The sequence below is a fragment of the Eptatretus burgeri genome, chromosome 16 (assembly GCF_056783735.1).
Source record: "Eptatretus burgeri isolate ZD-2024b chromosome 16, Ebu_testis_v1, whole genome shotgun sequence".
NCBI lineage: Eukaryota > Metazoa > Chordata > Myxini > Myxiniformes > Myxinidae > Eptatretus > Eptatretus burgeri.
Window position 1 is genome coordinate 62380245 of NC_140976.1, and position 19759 is coordinate 62400003.

Below are 19759 nucleotides of genomic sequence, written 5' to 3' on the forward strand. Positions count from 1 at the left end.
TGATTGTGGACGGACGTACGGCCTTTGAGACTGGCCTAAAAAAACCTAAAAAAAAAAAGAAAGAGAGATGACCTAAAAAAAGATGACAGACTTTGTACTTCGTGCAGAAAAAACTCTCAGTTGTCACCAGAGCGGATTGAAGAATCATCTTCGACCAGTTCGAAATCATCATCAGAAGGTACAATCGAAGGCATTGCAGAATCTGTTTCGACAGATGAGGACGAGGAGGTTTTTGAGCGAGAAGCAGAAGTTGACCTATTAAACCAGTCGTTATCGATGATAGGCGAAAGCCCATTCGACCAACGAAAGGCAGAAAGGAACCCAGGGTACGTTCCTGAAAAGCGAAGTAAAGTGAAAGATTCTGTGCGAAAGAAATTGGAACTAGTTGCTGGACCAAGCACAGCGGAGAAAACACAAAATACAGCGTCAAAATGTGATGAAAACTGCATGCCAGAGGTGATCAAAAGCCTGAAAGAAAAATACGTTGTTTCGAGCCGTTCAGAGCAAATACGTATACTGATAATATTTGCTAGGAATATGAGCATCAGAGGGATGATGAGTGAATTCAGTTGCTCCCAAAGAATGGCTGTGCAAGCCAAAAATTTAGAGAAAGAAAATGGTATGCTATCGTCTCCAAATCCCAAACAGGGTAAAATATTGCCTGACGAAGTGAAATCCGCCGTAACCGAATTTTACCGAAGTGATGAAGTCAGCCGAATAATGCCGGGAAAAAAGGACTGTGTGGTCGTCAGGAATGAACATGGAAAAGACAAGATTCAAAAGTGCCTGGTACTAAACAATCTCAAGGAACTGTTTCAGAAATTCAAAGAGAAGAACCCTGGCTTGAAAGTTGGATTCGCGAAGTTCGCCATGCTCCGCCCCTCGGAGTGTGTCCTGGCCGGTTCAGGCGGTACATACAGTGTGTGTGTATGTACGATACATCAAAATGTGAAACTCATGATGTTTGGTTCCAAAATGCCACAGATAGCCGAACTTCCGAGCTTTCATCATGCGATAGCACGCATAGTTTGTAACCCAGCACAACCGGCATGTTATTTCAGAACTTGTGAAAGTTGCCCATCAATTGAAGACTTCAAAACCGAGCTACTGAGTGCTTATGAACGAGAGGATATTGATGAAATTCAGTTTAAACGGTGGACATCCACCGACAGATGTGAACTGAGCTCCATGGTCCTGCCTTTGGAAGAATTCATTAATCAATTCTGTGAACGCGCGGTGAAATTAGTGAGACACGACCTCATTGCCAAGGCACAATCTCAGTTTCTGAAAAATAAGAAAGACGAAATCGGTGAAGGAGAATTTGTCATTATTGGAGGCTTCTCAGAGAACTATTCGTTTGTCGTACAGGATGCGGACCAAGGATTCCATTGGAACTGCTCTCAAGCGACAATTCACCCCTGGACTTCCTATTTCAAATCGGACGATGGCAAATTAAACCACGATTCGTTCACGATTATATCAGAATGCAATACTCACGACGTTGTCTCAGTCCACCTCTTCCAAAGAATGCTCATTGAACACTTGAAATCTCGCTTTGGAAATGTAAAGAAACTTTACTATTTCTCAGACGGTTGTGCTGGCCAATATAAGAATTGCAAAGCCTTCATAAACCGATGTCGTCACAAATCAGAGTGTGGTATTGACGCAGAATGGCATTTTTTTGCCACAAGTCATGGCAAGGGCCCTTCAGATGGCGTTGGAGGTACAGTCAAACGAGAAGCAACACGTGAGAGCCTGCGTAGACCTTACGACAGTCAAATAATTTCTCCAAAAGATCTTTTTGCTTTTGCTGAAAATGGTTTGAATGAAATGAAGTTTGGTTACGGGATCCAAGAGGCGTATGACTCGGAAGAACGAAATCTGAAAGAAAGGTTAAAAACGGCCAAAACCATAGCTGGAACTCAAAAACTTCATGCTTTCATCCCTATTTTTGAAAATGCTCTTCAAGTACACGAATTCAGCCTGAGCGAGGAACACCGTATCGAGTCAGCTATTTCAAAATCTACACCAACTTTTAACGGGAAACTCTCAGGTTATGTCACAGTGCACTATGATGGAAAATGGTGGCTTGCCTGCATCATGGAAGCCTTTCAGGACACTCATGAAGTGAAAGTGAATTTTCTTCATCCAAATGGGCCCGCAAATAGTTTCTTTTTTCCTGACATTGAAGATCACTGCATTTTAGACATTTCTGATATACTTCTTTCCGTAGAACCGACACAATGAGTAAAAAAGAAACACAGCTGTCAAATAAAACATTGGTTGGCAAAAAAATCTTGACTATAATATGCGAGGAAAAACTCTTACTCGTACTCGTATCGCTTCCAGTTCCTGCATGTGCATGTGGAAAATTTATGTACAATATACTGATATAGTGTATTGGAAATCTTGTGTTCAAATATTGTGCGATGTATTGTGGCGTATTATGTGTCCAGCACCCGAGTTCCCCAACATAAGTCTTTGCCATGCGTGAACCCATTGAGATCCCATTTTCATTTATGTTGAGGTGTTGGAGTAAATGAAGATGTATTCTCACACGAAAAAAATCGGGACCATTCATTGGTTTGGCTGGGGAGTGGGGGCCCAAGGTCAAAGGGCGCCCCAAACTATAACTTTTTGAATTACTGTTTCGGAGTGATTTTACTTTACGCGATTCGAAATATCTCGCTTTTACGAGCATTTTGATACCAAGATCAGCCAAATCAGACCACGACAACCTGTGATATGGCCTCTGGAAGATTGTGGGGCAGCCGGGGGCACCCAAATTTGGGGGGCCCTAAAATGGGCCCCAATAGGCCCACAGGTCTAAAAGTTGGTATTTTGAGTTTTTCACCCAAGTGAATAAATGACCAACATATGGGGAGAAAATGAGGTATTTGTGTCGGGAGGGTGTGTACACTTGACATGGAATGCCCCAGTACCTGTAACCACCTTGAATGCAACACGCACTCACAGTCACTGTAGCATTCAATTGTCACGGCTTGAAAAATATATACAAGTTCTGAACAAGAATTTCCTTGTATAGCATAACGCTATTTATTTATTTATTTATTTTATGGTAAACACCTCACATTCACGAGTAATGCTTTTATGTGACGGAAAAGGAAAGGGCGTCACGGCCAGGAATTATAGAAGGCATGGCCGAGGTGGCCGTAAAGCTGTTAATTTTTGCGACAGCGGAGGCCAAGCAAGAAGGCATCGCGGCGATGGCTGCCGTGAATTTTGTGCCCTGCATTGCTTTTTGACTGGCTGTACCAAGAGTTGGCTGCAACGATCAAAATTCCAAAACTGATCCAAGGTGTGTGTTCCCTTTTTACAAAACAGCTGTGGCTTTACGAAGATTGCAGAAGCTGGACTCAAACTTGGAGGAAAATCCCGAAAAGGTGTTCGAGGAGTTCCGTACATTTGTGCTTCGTGTTAAAGGTGCCGTCTCAGCCAGCCGTGAGCAAGACGAGCTCTCCATTGTGGGGTCCTGACTTGTCATCTTTGCCTGTCCTCACTGTTGTTGGTGAAGTTTTGTTTCAATTTCGATTTATTTTCCATCGTAACTCGAGCGAAGTTGATGGCATTACAAAAAAAATTGAAAGATGGCAAAAAGTTCCACTTGGAATGACCCGATATCAAATTTGGAGTCAACTTCTCTTTATTTATTTATTTTCATTTGAACCCCCTGTGATCCTAAGTCCCCACCCCCTGGGGCATAAACCAGGGGCCAAATACCCCCAAAATATCGTTAAGTATTTCACGCATCTCCCAATGTTGATTGCATATACAAAGTTTCCTTAAATAATGTTTAAAAATGTGCTCATAATTGCATTTTCTGGTGTTGACCCTTTGACCCTGCCCCTGGTGGAGGGCAAAATGATACTGCTCTTGCACTTTCTAGCCGTGTGGTGAATTTCTGCACAACCGTTCAGGAGGAGATAGCGTGATGGACAGATGGAGCAGATTACAATAGCTCTCCGTTTTTTGTCAAAAAGCATGGGGACAATAAAACGTTAAAATACATTTTTCCACAACTTTATAAATTAACATAAACTATATCCAGAAACCGACCTCAAACAATATTTACACATTTGGTAACTGGTTTACGGAATACGATAGTCACGGACTTCATCCATCAGCACGAAAAAATTTCCTTCACTTCAACTCCAAAACCAGCAAATCCTTACTCAATGATATAACTCGACAGACAGTTTCATGACCCTTGCTATGATGAATCTACTTTGCTCTAACTTTGACGGTGTAGTCCGAGGTGTCAGGGCAACATGCCGGAAGATGGCTGAGCACTCAGATAACAAATAAACCCAGCCAGGACCACAAACGTGAGGGTTAAAGCCTGTGCCAGTGAGGATGAATACAATTGTCCTGCAGAGAGAGAGAGAGAGCGAGAGGGAGAGGGAGAGGGAGGAGCAATGGAACGCATGATTCGGAGAAACTGAAAGAACACCGTCGTGATTCCCGTGTAGATTCGTTTCTAGTAAAGTAAATTATGGGATATTTGTTGTTCTTTCTATAAATGCAGTGCCAAAAAGAGAGAGGGGTACCCATGTATGTCACAGTGAATGGATGCAGAAGACCAGGCCAGCAGACATCGTTACGGTCACAATCGTACTCTGTGTAGTTCAACGCAAACCTGAAAAAATAATAAATAAATGAATTTGCTTTCGTTCATCAACTGCACCAATCAAACGGTCATCTTTTCTAAGGCCTAAATTATCAACACTCATTCAAATCAGAGTTTTCTGATGTTCTATTGTACAGCAAGCGTGAACGAAAGAACATCATTCAGAATGGAATTGTTCTCCATACATGAATACTTGCTCTCAGGCATCGAGGGGGTCGATCCTTATGGAGCTAAAGGGGTTTTCCCCGACGGGCCCCGCCGACCCCATGGTCGGATGTGGGATGTCGTCCCATGGTGTAAACTACTTTTTCCAAATAAAGTTTTTTTCGAGTTCAGATCCAACATGGCCGACTGGTCACAATTTTAGTTGTAAACCCCCCCCCCCCCCACCGGGGTTGAACACGTCCTCAACCATTTCTCAGACCTGCATTCACCAATGTTGTTCGAGCTTGGCACCCAGATAATGAATGATGGCTTACATACGCAAGTCTATTCTTTTTCGAGATCAGATCGAAGAAGGCCGACTGGTGGCCATTTTGTTACTTAAATGTGTCCCCATCCATTTCTCAGACTCGCATTGTCCGATTTTGTTCAACCTTGGCACAATCACGGTACATGATGTCGTACACGTGCACCTCACTTTGTTTTGCGATCTGATCAAAGATGGCCGACTGGTGGACTGACGGCCATTTCAGTTGTACATAAAACATGGAATAACACTTTAACTCCGTACAGCAAAATTACTAAAACAACGGGGGCCATGACATTTGACTTTTTAAATTGTTTTTATTACTTTATGGATGATCTTGTGGCATTATACACCTCCCAAATAAAGGGATGAGCAAATTATTCAATAAACGAAGGTTTTTGAACGTAATTTCGGTTCACACTCGATATTTTATTTTCTTTGCTTTGTTTTCTTTTCACAAGTGAATGACACGATATCCTCACTCACGTTTCACACTTGGATGTTTTGTTTTCTTTTCACATGTGCAGAGGTACCAATTACCTCCACCACCGAAGGTGAAGGAGGTTATGTTTTCACCCCTTTCCGGCTGTTTGTGTGCAGGATATCTCAAAACGTTGTGGACGGATTCGGATGAAACTTGGTGGACACGTTGGGTGTGTTGCAAGGACGAATTGATTCGATTTTGGTGAAGCCAAATCCAGATGTGGATTCGAGAATTATTTAATTTTAAAAAGTGATTCTTCACCATTGAGAAATGGGGCCAAAAACGATATATGGCATGATATTTCAAAAATGTATTGGGCCCGAGATGTCCTTGCGGATCAGGCATTGCACGGCAGAGGTAAGTGCTTCAGTGAGTGCCCTTCCAGTTATGGATGAGATCACAAGCCTGTGAGTTATATTCTTTAACTGTGATGTGATGGTGGTGATGCTCTTGGTCCCATCATTTCTGAGGGACTTTCCCCCTAGTTTCTAGTAGATGACACACACCATCAGACAACCGAATAAGTATTTCAGTGATTTTTTCATTTCCAAAATCGGACAAAAGAAAATGAGGACTAAGCCAAACCATGCCTCGTCTTGGGAGGTTCCAGGATGGCAGGGACCGAGACAAATTCCACGGCACTGGAGATCGCGAAGGACTGCACAGATCCGTTCTCGATGCACGCCATCGCACCCGCTCCTCCACAGCGTACCCTCCAAGTAACCGGGTGGAAACTACCGGGGTGGTCAAAGTAGAAATACCATTACCGACACCAGCAGTTAAGGTTGGAGTATTTTGGTGTGGAGAAGACGAAGGTGTGGAGGAAATGAATACTGAAATTGTCATATTGTGTCACCTGGTGTGAACAGCAAGGATCTCGTACTGTTTCTCCCCTTGCACTTCTCCAATGGCTGTGATTATAACTCTGGTGTGAAGATGTGCTGGTACACCCACACATTTACCATGAGCTGCACCGGTCGTGTTTGGTATCACACTGTCCACTGCCAGCGAGAGCCAAAAATAAAACGAAAAACGTTGGAATTCAGCCGTCAGGGAGAATTTTTTTATTTGCTTCACCGTTGTACCATTGATCTGATGTTGAGATATCGCTTACAATTCCACAACACCGGAGTCCACTCCGGTAAGGCATTTGGATCCGAATTGCCTCTTTTGGCAACCCATGTGCTCTTCACAAGCTCGAGCTGTTTCTTCCTCACGACTGCCCTGCGCAAAGGGAAAGACAAGTTTCTGATCACGAGATTCAATGGAAACTCGGTGTTTGAGCCAATGAAGAAACATTGACAATTTGAGGTTCCGGAATGACTCGCAATGACTTCACTCCAATTAGGACTCGCAACTAAACCTTCCCCTTCACAGTGACATTAAACATATGTACGGTCGTCTTCCTTGCCATCACATTATTACCTGAGAAGGGAGCAGTGCTGCAGTTCTTCCAAGCCAAGGTGCAGAAGACAACCAGAGAAAGAGTCCTCACCAAATCCAACCGGGACTGTCGCAGCCACTTCACAAAGCCCCTCCATCACTGACCACACACACACATCATGGTGCAGTTTGACGTAGAAGGAAATAACTTTTAAACCAGAATTACTATTGTAACCATAATGATCAGCAGCTCGACAAACAGCAGGCCTCTACATTTCATCAGATGTTATTTTGTAACCATAAATATTAAATAAAAGCATCAAAAACAAAATGTAATGATGATGCTACATGTATCATCAAGCCAAAAAACCAGTACAGTCTGCTGCTTGTCTGTGACTGTGTATCATTCACTCATTATGTTGTAAAGAATGATGGAAGATTAATTCAGGAGATGGATGGGACTGACCGGGCCTCCAGATCTTGAGTTCCCCCATTTGGTTGATCGACTCATCAATAAGGTTCCCTGCGATCACAGGCTTTCCGTGGATGTAACCTGCGGGAAGAATGACATTGAACAGTCTTTGTCTTCCAGATCATCCATCCATTGGGACCATACTCTGTACAGAGCGTTGTTGCTGCCGAAACAGTCTCCTCGGCTATTGGGCACAATCCTGGATGGATCACCACTCCGACCCTTCACCTGTCCCAACTCCATCCTACTCGGCGAACAATAAAATAGAGGTCTCCCAGATAATGAGCAACAAGCAGTCTTATTCTTGCTGTGCAAGACAATACCTCTTCTGCAGAGCAAGAAAGATGCTCAACACAATGCTAGATTACAAGCTGCCATTAAAAATAGAGCGTTTTAATCACCTGGATTTCCTGACCAGCTCTGAATTGGCTCAAACCCCTTCTTGTTTATGAAGTTTACTGTAAAGTGTTGGGTGAGAATTCCTGAATCAGAGAGAGAGAGAAAAGGGGGGGGGGTAGGGTGCACAATATGCATTGCTGAGTTATCAACTTCCATACAAGTTTATATTCATAAGACAATTATTCCTTTCGCTAACTAGCAAATAAATACCAACATCAGTGCATAAACTAACCGGCATCAGATGTGCTCAGGTTTCTGGTCAAGACGATGGTGGCTTGAAGCTCCGTGATGTTTCCCTCCTTCCAGCTGAAACCATAAGTCACAGCAACAACAACGTCGCTGCATGTCTGCGAATGCTCGTCATACACCGGTCCGGTCACAGAGCTCCGAGAGTTGCAGGATTCTAGGGAAGGAAGTGGCGTGAGCATTCCAATAGGTTCCAATTGACTGACGTGACATTTTGTAAAGGCATCGTGTGGTTTTGGACTTGATAATTACAATGTGTGAAACATTACTTACATCATAAGGAACTATGCGTGAAAAAGAACGAAGCAGTGATTTAACATTCCATCCAGCCTCAAAGTGAACAGAGGATAAAGGTGTGTGTGTGTGTGTGTGTGTGTGTGTGTGTGTGTGTGTGTGTGTGTGTGTGTGTGTGTGTGTGTGTGTGTGTGTGTGTGTGTGTGTGTGTGTGTGTGTGTGTGTGTGTGTGTTAAATTAGGAAAAAGATACCTGTGCAGGGGATAATGGAGAAATACAGAGGAGCTAGCAATGACGAGAGAGAAATTAAAAAGCAAACAGCTGTGTTCCAAGGGAGGAAGGAGTATATGAATGGAATGTATAAGAAAGGAGCAAGGGGGCGGGGGGGGGAATCCCACCATTCCTGTAAGTATAATATGTCGACGGCCCCGAGAATGACATGCATCAACGGCACTAGTTTACCTGCAGTACTTTGAATTTGAGTGCCGGACGTCTCAAGAAGCAGAGACACATCATTAGCATGAAGGCCATCACGGGGCCCTGGCTCAGGCACAAGTCGTGAAGAGTCATTGACGTAGCAGTAGGACACATTCACTTGTCCCAGATTTCTAACTGCCACAGACAGAGGCCGAGAGAAAGACACCACTGAAAAAATAATAGACATGATCCTGTAAAGAAAAAAATTAAGTGTGTGTGTGTGTGTGTGTGTGTGTGTGTGTGTGTGTGTGTGTGTGTGTGTGTGTGTGTGTGTGTGTGTGTGTGTGTGTGTGTGTGTGTGTGTGTGTGTGTGTGTGTCCCCTACTATGTCTTGAGGACAATTAAACTTGCAATAACTGAGCCCTGACTTTTCAAACAACGACGAAACGTCAAACAGCTGGGAAAACCCTCATGTCTGGATCAATAAAATAGAGATGATTAAAAAGCAAACAAAGGCCACCAAGTTGGCTAAAAGGTTAACATCGTCATTAAAGGACTTCATCGCAAACACAGCTTGGTTTATGGCAGTGATTGAATTTTGTATCATCGCAATACTGTATTAGTCATGGGTAAGTCCAATTTCAGGCCTATTTTTTGCCGAGTGCAATTTGTTGCAAAGAAAGTTATTTTCTTTAGCTCCCTCCGCTGTGCCTCGTGGCGAGTGTCTTCATTAGGTTGGTCAGGCCAGAGAGCCCTGCCAGAGCAGCTGGGCTTTAAAGTCAAACTCCGACATTGCCATAGCATGATGGAACCGACCCTTCAGGCGATTGGTGACATCGGCCGTGTTGGCAAGGTGCCGAAGAAACCTCCTCCCCAACTCCCCCCCCCCACCCCCAAAAGAAAAATCACACAAACTATCAAAATGCATAATCGCTACGTGGCAATGATTCTTCCACCATTTTCTCATTACATGCTCGATTACAAAACGATTGAAATAAAATGCAGACTCCACACTTCTCAGTGAGTCCCACAAGGCACGAAGCACTTACCTGTTCACTAAAAATTATGAATCATTCCATAACCAAAGGTAGTATCGAGATGCCATTTGCAGCAGCTTAAACACCATAAATTAGCAAACACTGGGGAAGAATCCGTTCATACGGGTGGATCAATTCCCTCAGAATTGGTGGGCTGTATTTTACAATGACTTATAATACCCCCTCCTACCGGGAGTGGCGCTCTGCCAAACATACAATATTTACATAGATAGAATGAGCGTCCTCCCCGACCTTGAACCCCCGTGACTATGAATCATTTTTTCACCGAAGAACCTTCCCGTGAACACCCCACCGAGTTCAACCAGCAGTTTTCAAAGCATTTTTCAACAAGGCACAGGTTTATTCTTTAACACAATACCCACCATTGTAGGCATAGGACAACATGCTCAGCCGATGGCTGGAAAGACACGTCGCCCGGCTGAGGGTCGTGGCGCACGCAGATGACGAGTCTTTCAGAAAAGCCAATCGAGCACGATCTAAACATTGACCCGTCAGGGTTTGCTGAGACACAAGATCAAATCATAGTCCATTTCACATTGACAAAAATGAGAATTTCTTAATTCATTGCAAGAACTCAAAGCACCATCACCTGTGGGAGGCTGAGAAACTGTGTACGGCCGTTAATAGACGCTACGATGGGCATGCCTTCTGTGTATCTGTCCACTGTATGCAGCTGCACCACCTGACGATCCAACTCGGCAAACGAGAAGCCAGTGCCAAAACGACTCGTGGTGGCATCAATGTCACTTCTAAATGAAATAGAAAATGTATGGATTACATTTTGTAGTCGGCATTGGATACAATATTAGGAATAGTAAAATATCCACCAATTACTAATGATATAACACATGCGACATGAAAAATGCGAAGAAAGGTACTGTATTACTTAACGCAGGGTTTATGCCCATGTACATTTGCAAGCCTCTGTCACACACCCCTCACAACTCCATCCTGCCCGGCAATCCTTTATATTAGGTGTCCTGACCTTCCAAAGAATGGGCCGACAGGTGGATGCAAGAAAAATCATGCTGCCTTGTACACCAATTAATCAGACATGTGCTGCACTCAAATCGCTGTTGAACATCTGCTTTTAAATTCAAACTCAGGCCCTAGTTATTTAATAACTTGGTTTACAGATCCGCCGACGATATATTTGCCGAAATGAAATATAAATATAAAACACATTTTTAGCCTTTTATATTTATAAATTTTCTGCCGAAGGTGCAAAAGTTTCAAAACCTGAAATGCAAACGTTGCCATTTATTTTCAAAATATAATTTCGCGCGTGTACCAAAATGCCGAGTCCCCTTTAACCAAACTGCGCAGTAGTCTTCGATCATGGCGTCTGAGCAGTGGCCAGCATGGTTCAGATTGACTGTGGTTTCGGGGGCGAAAGTGGTTGTTAAGAAGTATGTCAGCGGTATAAATTCAAGTGACTGTATTGGCGATTTAATCACGCAACATCTTGATGATGAATATTCTGGCCGAACGATTGCATCAATTCAGTGCAGCAGCAGGGATGATTCGCAGGCAATTCTCGATCGTGCCGATTTTGTTTCCATCGAAAGTTGTACACCGCTGTTCGTATTGAAATATTTTGGTGCCAAGTACGTCAAAGTTTCCCTGTGAGATGCTGATATTCAGCCTTCAACGGACCAGAAATCAGCCTTTGATGTGCTCATGGGGATGGGGAGACGGTACGATCAGATGCCCGCTGAAAAGTAAGAGCTGGTTATGGCTCTGATTGACCGTTTTGACCATGTTGACTCCTCGTAGACACCTTTTTAAAATCATATCAAGCACTATGCACTGGTGTGTACGCACACATCTATGACTTGGACAGTAATTTTCTCAGCGTTGTTTCCATTTGTTTAAGATGATCCAACAGGTTTCTATAAGAAAAACATGCCAGACTATATTGTAAAAACAAGTTTTAATCCTTCTTTATTGTTTTTCACATCAGATGATACAGTGAACAATGGCATCCTGCATTTGAATGGTCTTCCATCTTCAATGTCTTCTTAGATCCTCCTGGTCCGTGATTTATATTTATATTCCCCCCCACCTACCCTTGTCTTTTCCATGGAACATCTGAAAACAAATCATAAAAATATATAATTTCTAAAAATTGAAATTATATTTATATTTATATTTCGACCGACCGACAATACATTTTAGCTGAAGAACTGCGTAAACCAAGTTATAAAATAACTAAAGCCTCAGCCTCAGGGGGATTCAATGATATAATGGAACATAAATGGAATTTGGGGCTTCATTATTGAAAGGCAAATTGAAGTTTAAAAAGTGATTTACAATGCAAAGCTTCCATTTTTCAAATGTATCATAAGCCATAACATAAATAATGTTGCATCGTAATCTCTTGTTGCCCATGCAATTAAATAAAATAATAATAAAATCTGCCATATTCTCAAGAATAAATAAATAAATATGTATGTGTGCATGTATATGTATGTTTTGTGTTACGGCTGTGGAAATTCGCAAACCACCATTCAGGGCCCGTAGGTGAGATATCTCTAAGTACATGTGTAGTTAGCCCCAAACCCGTTGTATAGAGGGAATTTATGCGATTCATTCGGGCTGCGATGCTTTGAGATAGCCGTTTTTCTGTTCTATCTTTATTTTGAACCAACCACGTCTCAACCGCCATCATACAACAACCACCACGCCAGCCATAGTCACCAACTGCAACCACGCTCCAACCCTCAGACAACAACAACGCCAACAGCCACGACCTTTACCTTCACAACTCAATCCCACATCATCGCATCACCACCATTCCCAAACGGCACCATAACCATCAAACCACCACCGAAAACCCTCCACCACCTTCGCCTCTCTCCTTCTATGGCCATTCCCGCACCACCTGTGAACACTGAGCGTCGGGCTGTTTCGGGCCCGTTCGGCAATTGGTGCCGAACGCACCGAGCCGCGAGCGCAAATAGCGGCCTTTCCGAGGGAGAATTCGGATCAAGAACGCTACACGCCCACTTCCCCTCCGTCCAATTAGCAAGCGCGGAGCTGCTTGGTCCCGCCTCCAGGCGCGTCTGTGTGAAATCGATATATGCAAATTCGAGGATCAGGGGAGATTCACGCCCCCTTTCCTCCGACCAATGGGCGAGCGTGGCTCCGCCCCCAAGGTCATCCTGAACCGGATATTTGCATATTAATTGCTCCTGCCGGCCTATAAGAAGGCGAGCGCAAGGCGAATGAAGTCGAGTCGAGTCGGGTGGAGAGTCAGTCAAGTCGCGTGGCGAAGTGATCGGTGTGTCTTCGAGTTGGGTTCTGGGGTCGGCTGAGAAGAGTTGCGGGAAGAGGCAAAGGAGCTCGGGTCTGAGGCGAGAAGGATGGCGGTCGGCGACGAGGCCGCGGTGTGGGATCGCTCGTCGCGGGACCCAAGCCAGCCAGCCATCACCTTCCCCCAGGGCATCAACAATTCCCCCTTTCCCCTGCGATGAGATAGTGCAAAAAGGGGGCCCCGTTCTCACCCCACTCCAAGCGTCGTGCCAACGAAACCCGCCAAGGAGCACGGAGTCGGGGCACAGCCACGCGGCCACATCTGCGGCTAGTCTGCCAACGCGTCACGAGGACGCGGGTAGGACCCCCCCCCCCCCGGTCTCGCGGGCCTGGCCGCTCCTCCAGGTACACGCACAATTTGCCTACAGGCCTGTCTGCCTCCTTATCTATGAGGGTGGCTTCTTTCCTTTGCTTTTGAGTAAATGTGTGTTGGTGCCGTCTGTAAAGTAGAACTGTATAAGTGTTGCCGTGTGTGCGCGTAGTCGGTAGTAACTCTGCGTCGTTGTTGCTTTTGTTTTGGTTGCTATATGTGCATTTTGACTGTTTGGCTGTATATGTGTGCTTTCCGTGTGCCGGGAAATAAATGTGCTTTGTGTGAACTGTTTTCCCGTTTCGCTTCGTCTTTTCTTTATTGACCCTCCATCCTGCTTCACGTAAAGGGTTCGTAGTGGGCTTAATACGCCCGGTAAATAATCGGAACCGTCGAGGCCGACGATAACACCGCTCGGTTATCACTGTAGCATGGAACGGACTGCTTAAGCGGTTCATGTCCGGAGTCGACCTGTGGCGAGGTACGATCGCCCGGTTTACCATCCGCGTGGGTACTTAGGTAGGTCGAGTTTGGTGAACAATCCTATCCTACGCGGGTGGCCGATTGGCACGATTGTGGTGAGGTCGATAGGCCCACCCTTGACCGGCTGCGGGCGATAGTTCCCGGAGGGTCACGACTGAATTGTCCGTCCGGTGGGCGATGCGGTCGCGATTCGAGTGACGCGGCCGTTCGCACGCCGGCGGGCGCGAATTCGCAACAATATTTGTATATGTGTATATGTGTATATACACACACACATATATATAATTCAAAAACCCCCTAACTTGACGGGGCAGCAGGGCGCAGATCGAGTCCCATCACAGCCCTTGCTGCACGAACTGTTCCTAACAAGTGTCGTCACATTGCCACTGCCCTGCTGATCACCAGTTCTGAGGTTTGCAGTTCCAAACATGTTGTGCAGCAAGAGCTGTGATGGGACTCGTTCTGTGCCCTGCTTCCTCGTCAAGTGAGGGGGTTTGATTTGTATTTATTGAAGAGATTAGTGTGATCACGAATAAACGATTTGGCAGGACGTTGTCCCGATGAGCCCATAACAAGGGTGAAATCAGGATCGGTAACTTTGTTTTCATTTACTCGTGACCATAAAGGCATAAACCTCAGTCTGCAAAGACCTGAGTGTCACAGGGACACCATCCTAATTTGGAGGTGATGTGTCGGCAAAATTTCCGTGCACGACATCAATGTTATGTCACATCTCGTGTCAGTGTGCTCACTTCATTTTTATATATAAAATATATAAAGACCCACCCACATCTCTCACCTCTGAAATGGAGGGAATAGCCAATCAGCGATAACTGAATCAAGTAAACCCAGGTGGCTAAGATTATATAAATAATTGACCCCTCACACACTCCTCCAGCCAAAGAAGCTGCATAAAGCAACCCAAGAAGACATACACAAGGTAAGCGCTATGCTGTTTCGAACCCTTTCCAGAGTACCTCAACAACTATAAAAACGCTCACACATAGTACACACATGAGAATCCCAATGCTACACATCACCTCAGCAACCGGACCGGTTTCATCACTTTTTGGTGAATCATCAGCGATAGCGGAGACAGCAATGCATACCAATGAGGCTCTCAAGCATGTACCACGTGCAAACGTCAAAAGCAGTCAATATATAAATAAAGACCCACCCACATATCTCACCTATGAATGGAGGGAATAGCCAATCAGCTGTCACCTAATCAACTCAACCCAGGTGGCTGGGATAATATAAATAATTGACCCCTCACACACTCCTCAAGGAGTGTGTGGTCAATTGTACATGCTTGGGAGCATCATTGGTATGCATTGCTGTCTGCGCCATCGCTGATGATTCACCAATAAGTGATGAAACCGTTCCGGTATCTGAGGGGGTGTTAGCATTGGGATTCTCATGTGTGAATGTCATTATAATTGTTGAGGAACTCTGGGAAAGGTTCGAAACAGCAAAGCGCTCACCTTGTGTAGGCCTTCTTGGGTTGCTTTATGCAGCTTCTTCGGCAAGAGGAGTGTGGGAGGGGTCAATTGTTTATATTATCCTATCCACCTGGGTTTAGTTGATTAGGTGAGAGCTGATTGGCTATTCCCTCCATTCACAGGTGAGAGATGTGGGTGGGTCTTTCAATATATATATATATATATATATATATATATATATATATATATATATATATATATATATATATATATATATATATATATATATATATATATATATATATATATATACATACATATACATATACATATATATATATACATATACATATACATACATAAACATATATATATATATATATATATATATATATATATATATATATATATATATATATATATATATATATATATATATATATATTGTTGCGAATTCGCGCCCGCCGGCGTGCGAACGGCCACGTAACTCGAATCGCGGCACGTCACCCACCGGACGGACAATTCTGTCGTGACCGTCTCGGACTAACGCCGGGAGCTAGTCACGGGTGGGCCTTTCGGCCTCACCACGACCGTGCCAATCGGCCACCCGCGTGGGATAGGGTTGTTCGCCAAACACGACCTACGTAAGTACCTACGCGGAGGGTAGACCGGGCGATCGCAGGTCAACTCCGGACACGAGCCACTTAAGCGACCCGTTCCGTACTATCGGGATAACCGAGCGGTGTTATCGTCGGCCTTGATGGTTCCGATTAATTATCGGGCGTATTAAGCCCACTACCAACCCTTTACGTGAAGCAAGATGGAGATTCAATTAAAGAAAAGACGAAGCGAAACGGGAAAACAGTTCAACATGATGCACATTTATTCCCCGGCACACGGAAAGCACACATATACAATTAAACAGAATGCACATAAAGCAATTGCAACAAAAGAAACACAACAATGCAGATCTACAACCGACTACGAGTGCACACGGCAACACTTACACAGTTTTACTTTACAGACGGCGCCAACAACACATTTACTCAAAAGCAAAAGAAAAGGGCCACCCTCAAAGACAAGGGGGCAGACGGGGCCTGTGGGCCAATATTTGTGCGGGACCTGAAAGAGCGGTCAGGTCCGCGAGACCGGGTGGATCCTACCCGTGTCTTTGTGATGAGCCGCAAATGTGGCGGCGCGGCGGTGCCCCGACTTTGTGCTCCTTCGCGGGTTTCGTTGGCACTGCTTGGAGTGGGGTGGGAACGGGGCCCCCTTTTCGCACTATCTTAGCGCGGGGGAAAAAGGGGGGGAATTGTTGATGCTCTGGGGAAAGAGTATAGCTGGCTTGCTTGGGTCCCACGACGAGCGATTCCACAGCGACCTCGTCGCCGACCGCCGTCTTCCTTGCCTCGGACCCGAGCTCTTCGGTCTCTTCCCCAATTCTCCTCAGCCGACTGCAGCAAACCACCTGTACGCCCTCGCCTCCCGACTCCACTCCGCGCTCCAACCCAACTCTGCCCCAAAACTCTCTTCGCCCTTCCAAGGCAGACTCCCCGCTCCTCCAAGGCCAACTCCGCTCAAACCGACTCTTCTTACCGACTCTTCTCAAACCGACTCTGCTCAAAACACTCTGCTCTTCTGAGGCCGACTCTGCCCAAACCGACTCTGCCGAGACCGACTCGACCCAAACCGACTCGACCGAAACTGACTCTGCCGCTGCCACACTCTGCTCTCCAAAACTGACCCAGATTCTCCCCGCGCTCAGCGCTTTATAGGCCGGCAGGAGAACCCATATGCAAATTTCTGGATCAGAACGAGCTCGGGGGTGGAGCCATGCTCGCCCATTGGACAGAGAAAAAGGGGCGTGAGTCTCCCCCGATCCTAGAATTTGCATATCTCGATTCTACACCGACGCGCCTGGAGGCGGGGCCAAACCGCCCCGCGCTTGCTGATTGGACGGATCAGAAGTGGGCGTGTAGCATTCCTGATCCGAATTCTCCTCGGAAAGGCCGCATTTTGCACTCGCGGCTCGGCGCGCGTCCCGTACGAGCCCAGGACAGCCTGACGCTCGGTGCTCACAAGTGGTGCGGGAATGGCCGCAGAAGGAGAGAGGTGAAGGTGGTGGAGGGTTTATGGTGGTGGTTTATGGCCATGGTGCCGTTCGGAATGGCGGTGATGCGATGTTTGCGGGAGCGAGTTGTGAAGGTAAAGATCGTGGCTGTTGGCGTTGTTGTGAAGCGGCGTTGTGGTTGGTGGTTGTTGTGTGATGGCGGTTGAGACGTGGTTGGTTCAAAATAAAGATAGAACAGAAAAACGACTATCTCAAAGCGTCGCAGCCCGAATGAATCACATTTATTCCCTCTAAACAACGGGTTTGGGGCTAACTACACATGTACTTAGAGATATCTCACCTACGGGACCTGAATGGTGGTTTGCGAATTTCCACAACCACAACAGTATATATATATATATATATATATATATATATATATTTGTATATTTTCACTTGCAGTACAAAACTTCACCTCAGAATTTTATGCTGTTGTAATGGTAAAAATAGGTGATTATTTGGAACTCACTGCAAGATTTCACCAGCATCCGGGAAAAACATGCCAAGGTAGGGACTGTTGGACATTGGGGATTGCACACACAGAAAGAGAAACCAATCAGGGGAGGTCAGTGGATCGTACGACGAGCAGAGCTGGTCAAACGGGGGGTTCGTGTCACCCCCAAATATACCGGGCAGGCAGGTTGAGAAAAGGCTCAGCTCTTCAGGTTTGCAATCCTGTGAAAGCACGTCATGTGGTGGTTACCAGAGTAACACATCGCTAATGGCTTGAAAAGCTTATCAAATGTAGTGGACACCGTGCATCCAGTATTAAGGACATCAACAAAATGAGCCTGTTTGAGCGTGCAAATCACGAATGACCAAAAACAAACAAGTAAACACAAGTACGCTTTGAAGTTTGAATGAGATTTCTAACATCATGGAGAAAGCACAATTACCAATGACGCGTCTCATTGGGAGCTGGAAGTAGAAGCATAATAAAATTACAACTGCAATCATAAACAAAGCTAACTTCACTGTTTTATCCTCCAAAAATTTCCAACATCAACTGGGAAATTATCCGGTTTCCTGGTCGAGGTGGTTCTCTTGATCCTCTCAGTGATCTGCTTCCAAAAAGCCAAGTCGTTGTTCCGGATTCGTCTGTCCTGCCGTCGATTTTGTGTTTTCTGCGTTTGTCCATTGTTCTTCGTCTCGAGTGCTCACTCCCGTGTATTGCTTTGTGCTCATTCTATTCATTTCGATTCTGCGTCTCAGGCTCAGATAGATTTTGACCGACCCGTTATTTTTACCTTCGCCACCGAAGGTGAAGGAGGTTATGTTTTCACCCTATCAGCAAAAGCTTATCAGTTCGTCCTTGTCACACACCCAACCTGTCCACCAAGTTTCATCCGGATCCGTCCACAACTTTTTGAGATATCCTGTACACAAACAGACAGAAAGGAGTGAAAACGTAACCTCCTTCACCTTCGGTCGCAGAGGTAAAAACGATATCTCAAAAAGTTGTGGACGGATCCGGATGAAACTTGCTGGACAGGTTGGGTGTGTCGTAAGGACGAATTGCTTCGACTTTGGTGAAGATCCGAATCCATATCTGGATAGGAGAATTATTTAATTTACCAAAAACGATATAGTACTGTATAGAATGGTATTTCAAAAATGTATTGGGCCCGATATGTTCTCGTGGATCAGGCATTACGTGGTGGAGGTATGCGCTCTACCGAGTGCCCTTCTAGTTTCCAACTGTTATCTTTTCTCTTCTGTCACATTATTCATGACCCTCGCTTTAATTCCTTCCCTCCACCTTCTGTCTAATAAAATAAAATAAAATAACAAAAAATAAAAATAAAAAAAAAACTTTCTTTAAAATACATTGTCTTTGTGTATCTCGCTTTCTATTGACCAAATGTTCAACATGTGCTAACTAACCCCTTCACCACATCTTGCTCTTCTGCCCCAAATGACCCCGTTCCCAAGAACTCCCTTTTCCAGGTTTTGGGATTCTCTGTCGCTGTCTCTCTCTCACCTGTTTTCATTTGCTTGTCAGTTGGTTTGTTCTTTTTCAGTTCCTTCCCTGTTTTCCCCTTCCTGTGTTTCATTCAGCTTGTTCACCTCCATGTATCCTTATCCCCCTCATCTTGATCGCACTCTCACTTCTACTCTGGGTGGGGTTTCCTTACATTCCGCTCCAGCTCTTCCCCACGAGCCTCGACCATGTATGCAAAAACAAAAACAAAGAAACAAAAAAAACATTTAATGGTGACTTGGGAATACAAGGAAGATGCTTTGAACGAGAAGAAAGATGCTTCACGACTGAGGACGGACAGCCGTACA

At 45.0% G+C, this 19759-nt stretch overlaps 2 protein-coding genes across 6 annotated transcripts in view; one reads left to right on the forward strand and one right to left on the reverse strand.

The window, feature by feature from the left end:
* The window catches only part of IFT22 (intraflagellar transport 22), a 66260-nt gene extending 60735 nt beyond the window's left edge, over window positions 1-5525 (forward strand). For both annotated transcript variants that reach the window (XM_085859638.1, XM_085859639.1), the window contains one exon: window positions 3346-5525. In XM_085859638.1, the coding sequence (XP_085715764.1) occupies window positions 3346-3497 (152 nt within the window). In that variant the 3' untranslated portion in view covers window positions 3498-5525. The remainder of the gene's footprint in view (window positions 1-3345) is intronic.
* TCTN2 (tectonic family member 2) overlaps window positions 4028-19759 on the reverse strand; it is a 37042-nt gene continuing 21310 nt past the window's right edge. For 2 of the 4 annotated variants that reach the window (XM_085859637.1, XM_085859635.1), the window contains 13 exons: window positions 17940-18145; window positions 10400-10559; window positions 10173-10311; window positions 8798-8947; window positions 8088-8258; window positions 7858-7938; window positions 7451-7537; window positions 7027-7144; window positions 6716-6825; window positions 6458-6602; window positions 6192-6335; window positions 4569-4657; window positions 4028-4389 (listed from right to left, as the gene is read on the reverse strand). In XM_085859637.1, coding sequence (XP_085715763.1) covers window positions 4280-4389; window positions 4569-4657; window positions 6192-6335; window positions 6458-6602; window positions 6716-6825; window positions 7027-7144; window positions 7451-7537; window positions 7858-7938; window positions 8088-8258; window positions 8798-8947; window positions 10173-10311; window positions 10400-10559; window positions 17940-18145 — 1710 coding nt within the window. In that variant the 3' untranslated portion in view covers window positions 4028-4279. Of the gene's footprint in view, window positions 4658-6191; window positions 6336-6457; window positions 6603-6715; window positions 6826-7026; window positions 7145-7450; window positions 7538-7857; window positions 7939-8087; window positions 8259-8797; window positions 8948-10172; window positions 10312-10399; window positions 10560-17939; window positions 18146-19759 lie in introns of all 4 variants that reach the window. The other 2 variants (XM_085859636.1, XM_085859634.1) reach the window with 1 other exon arrangement.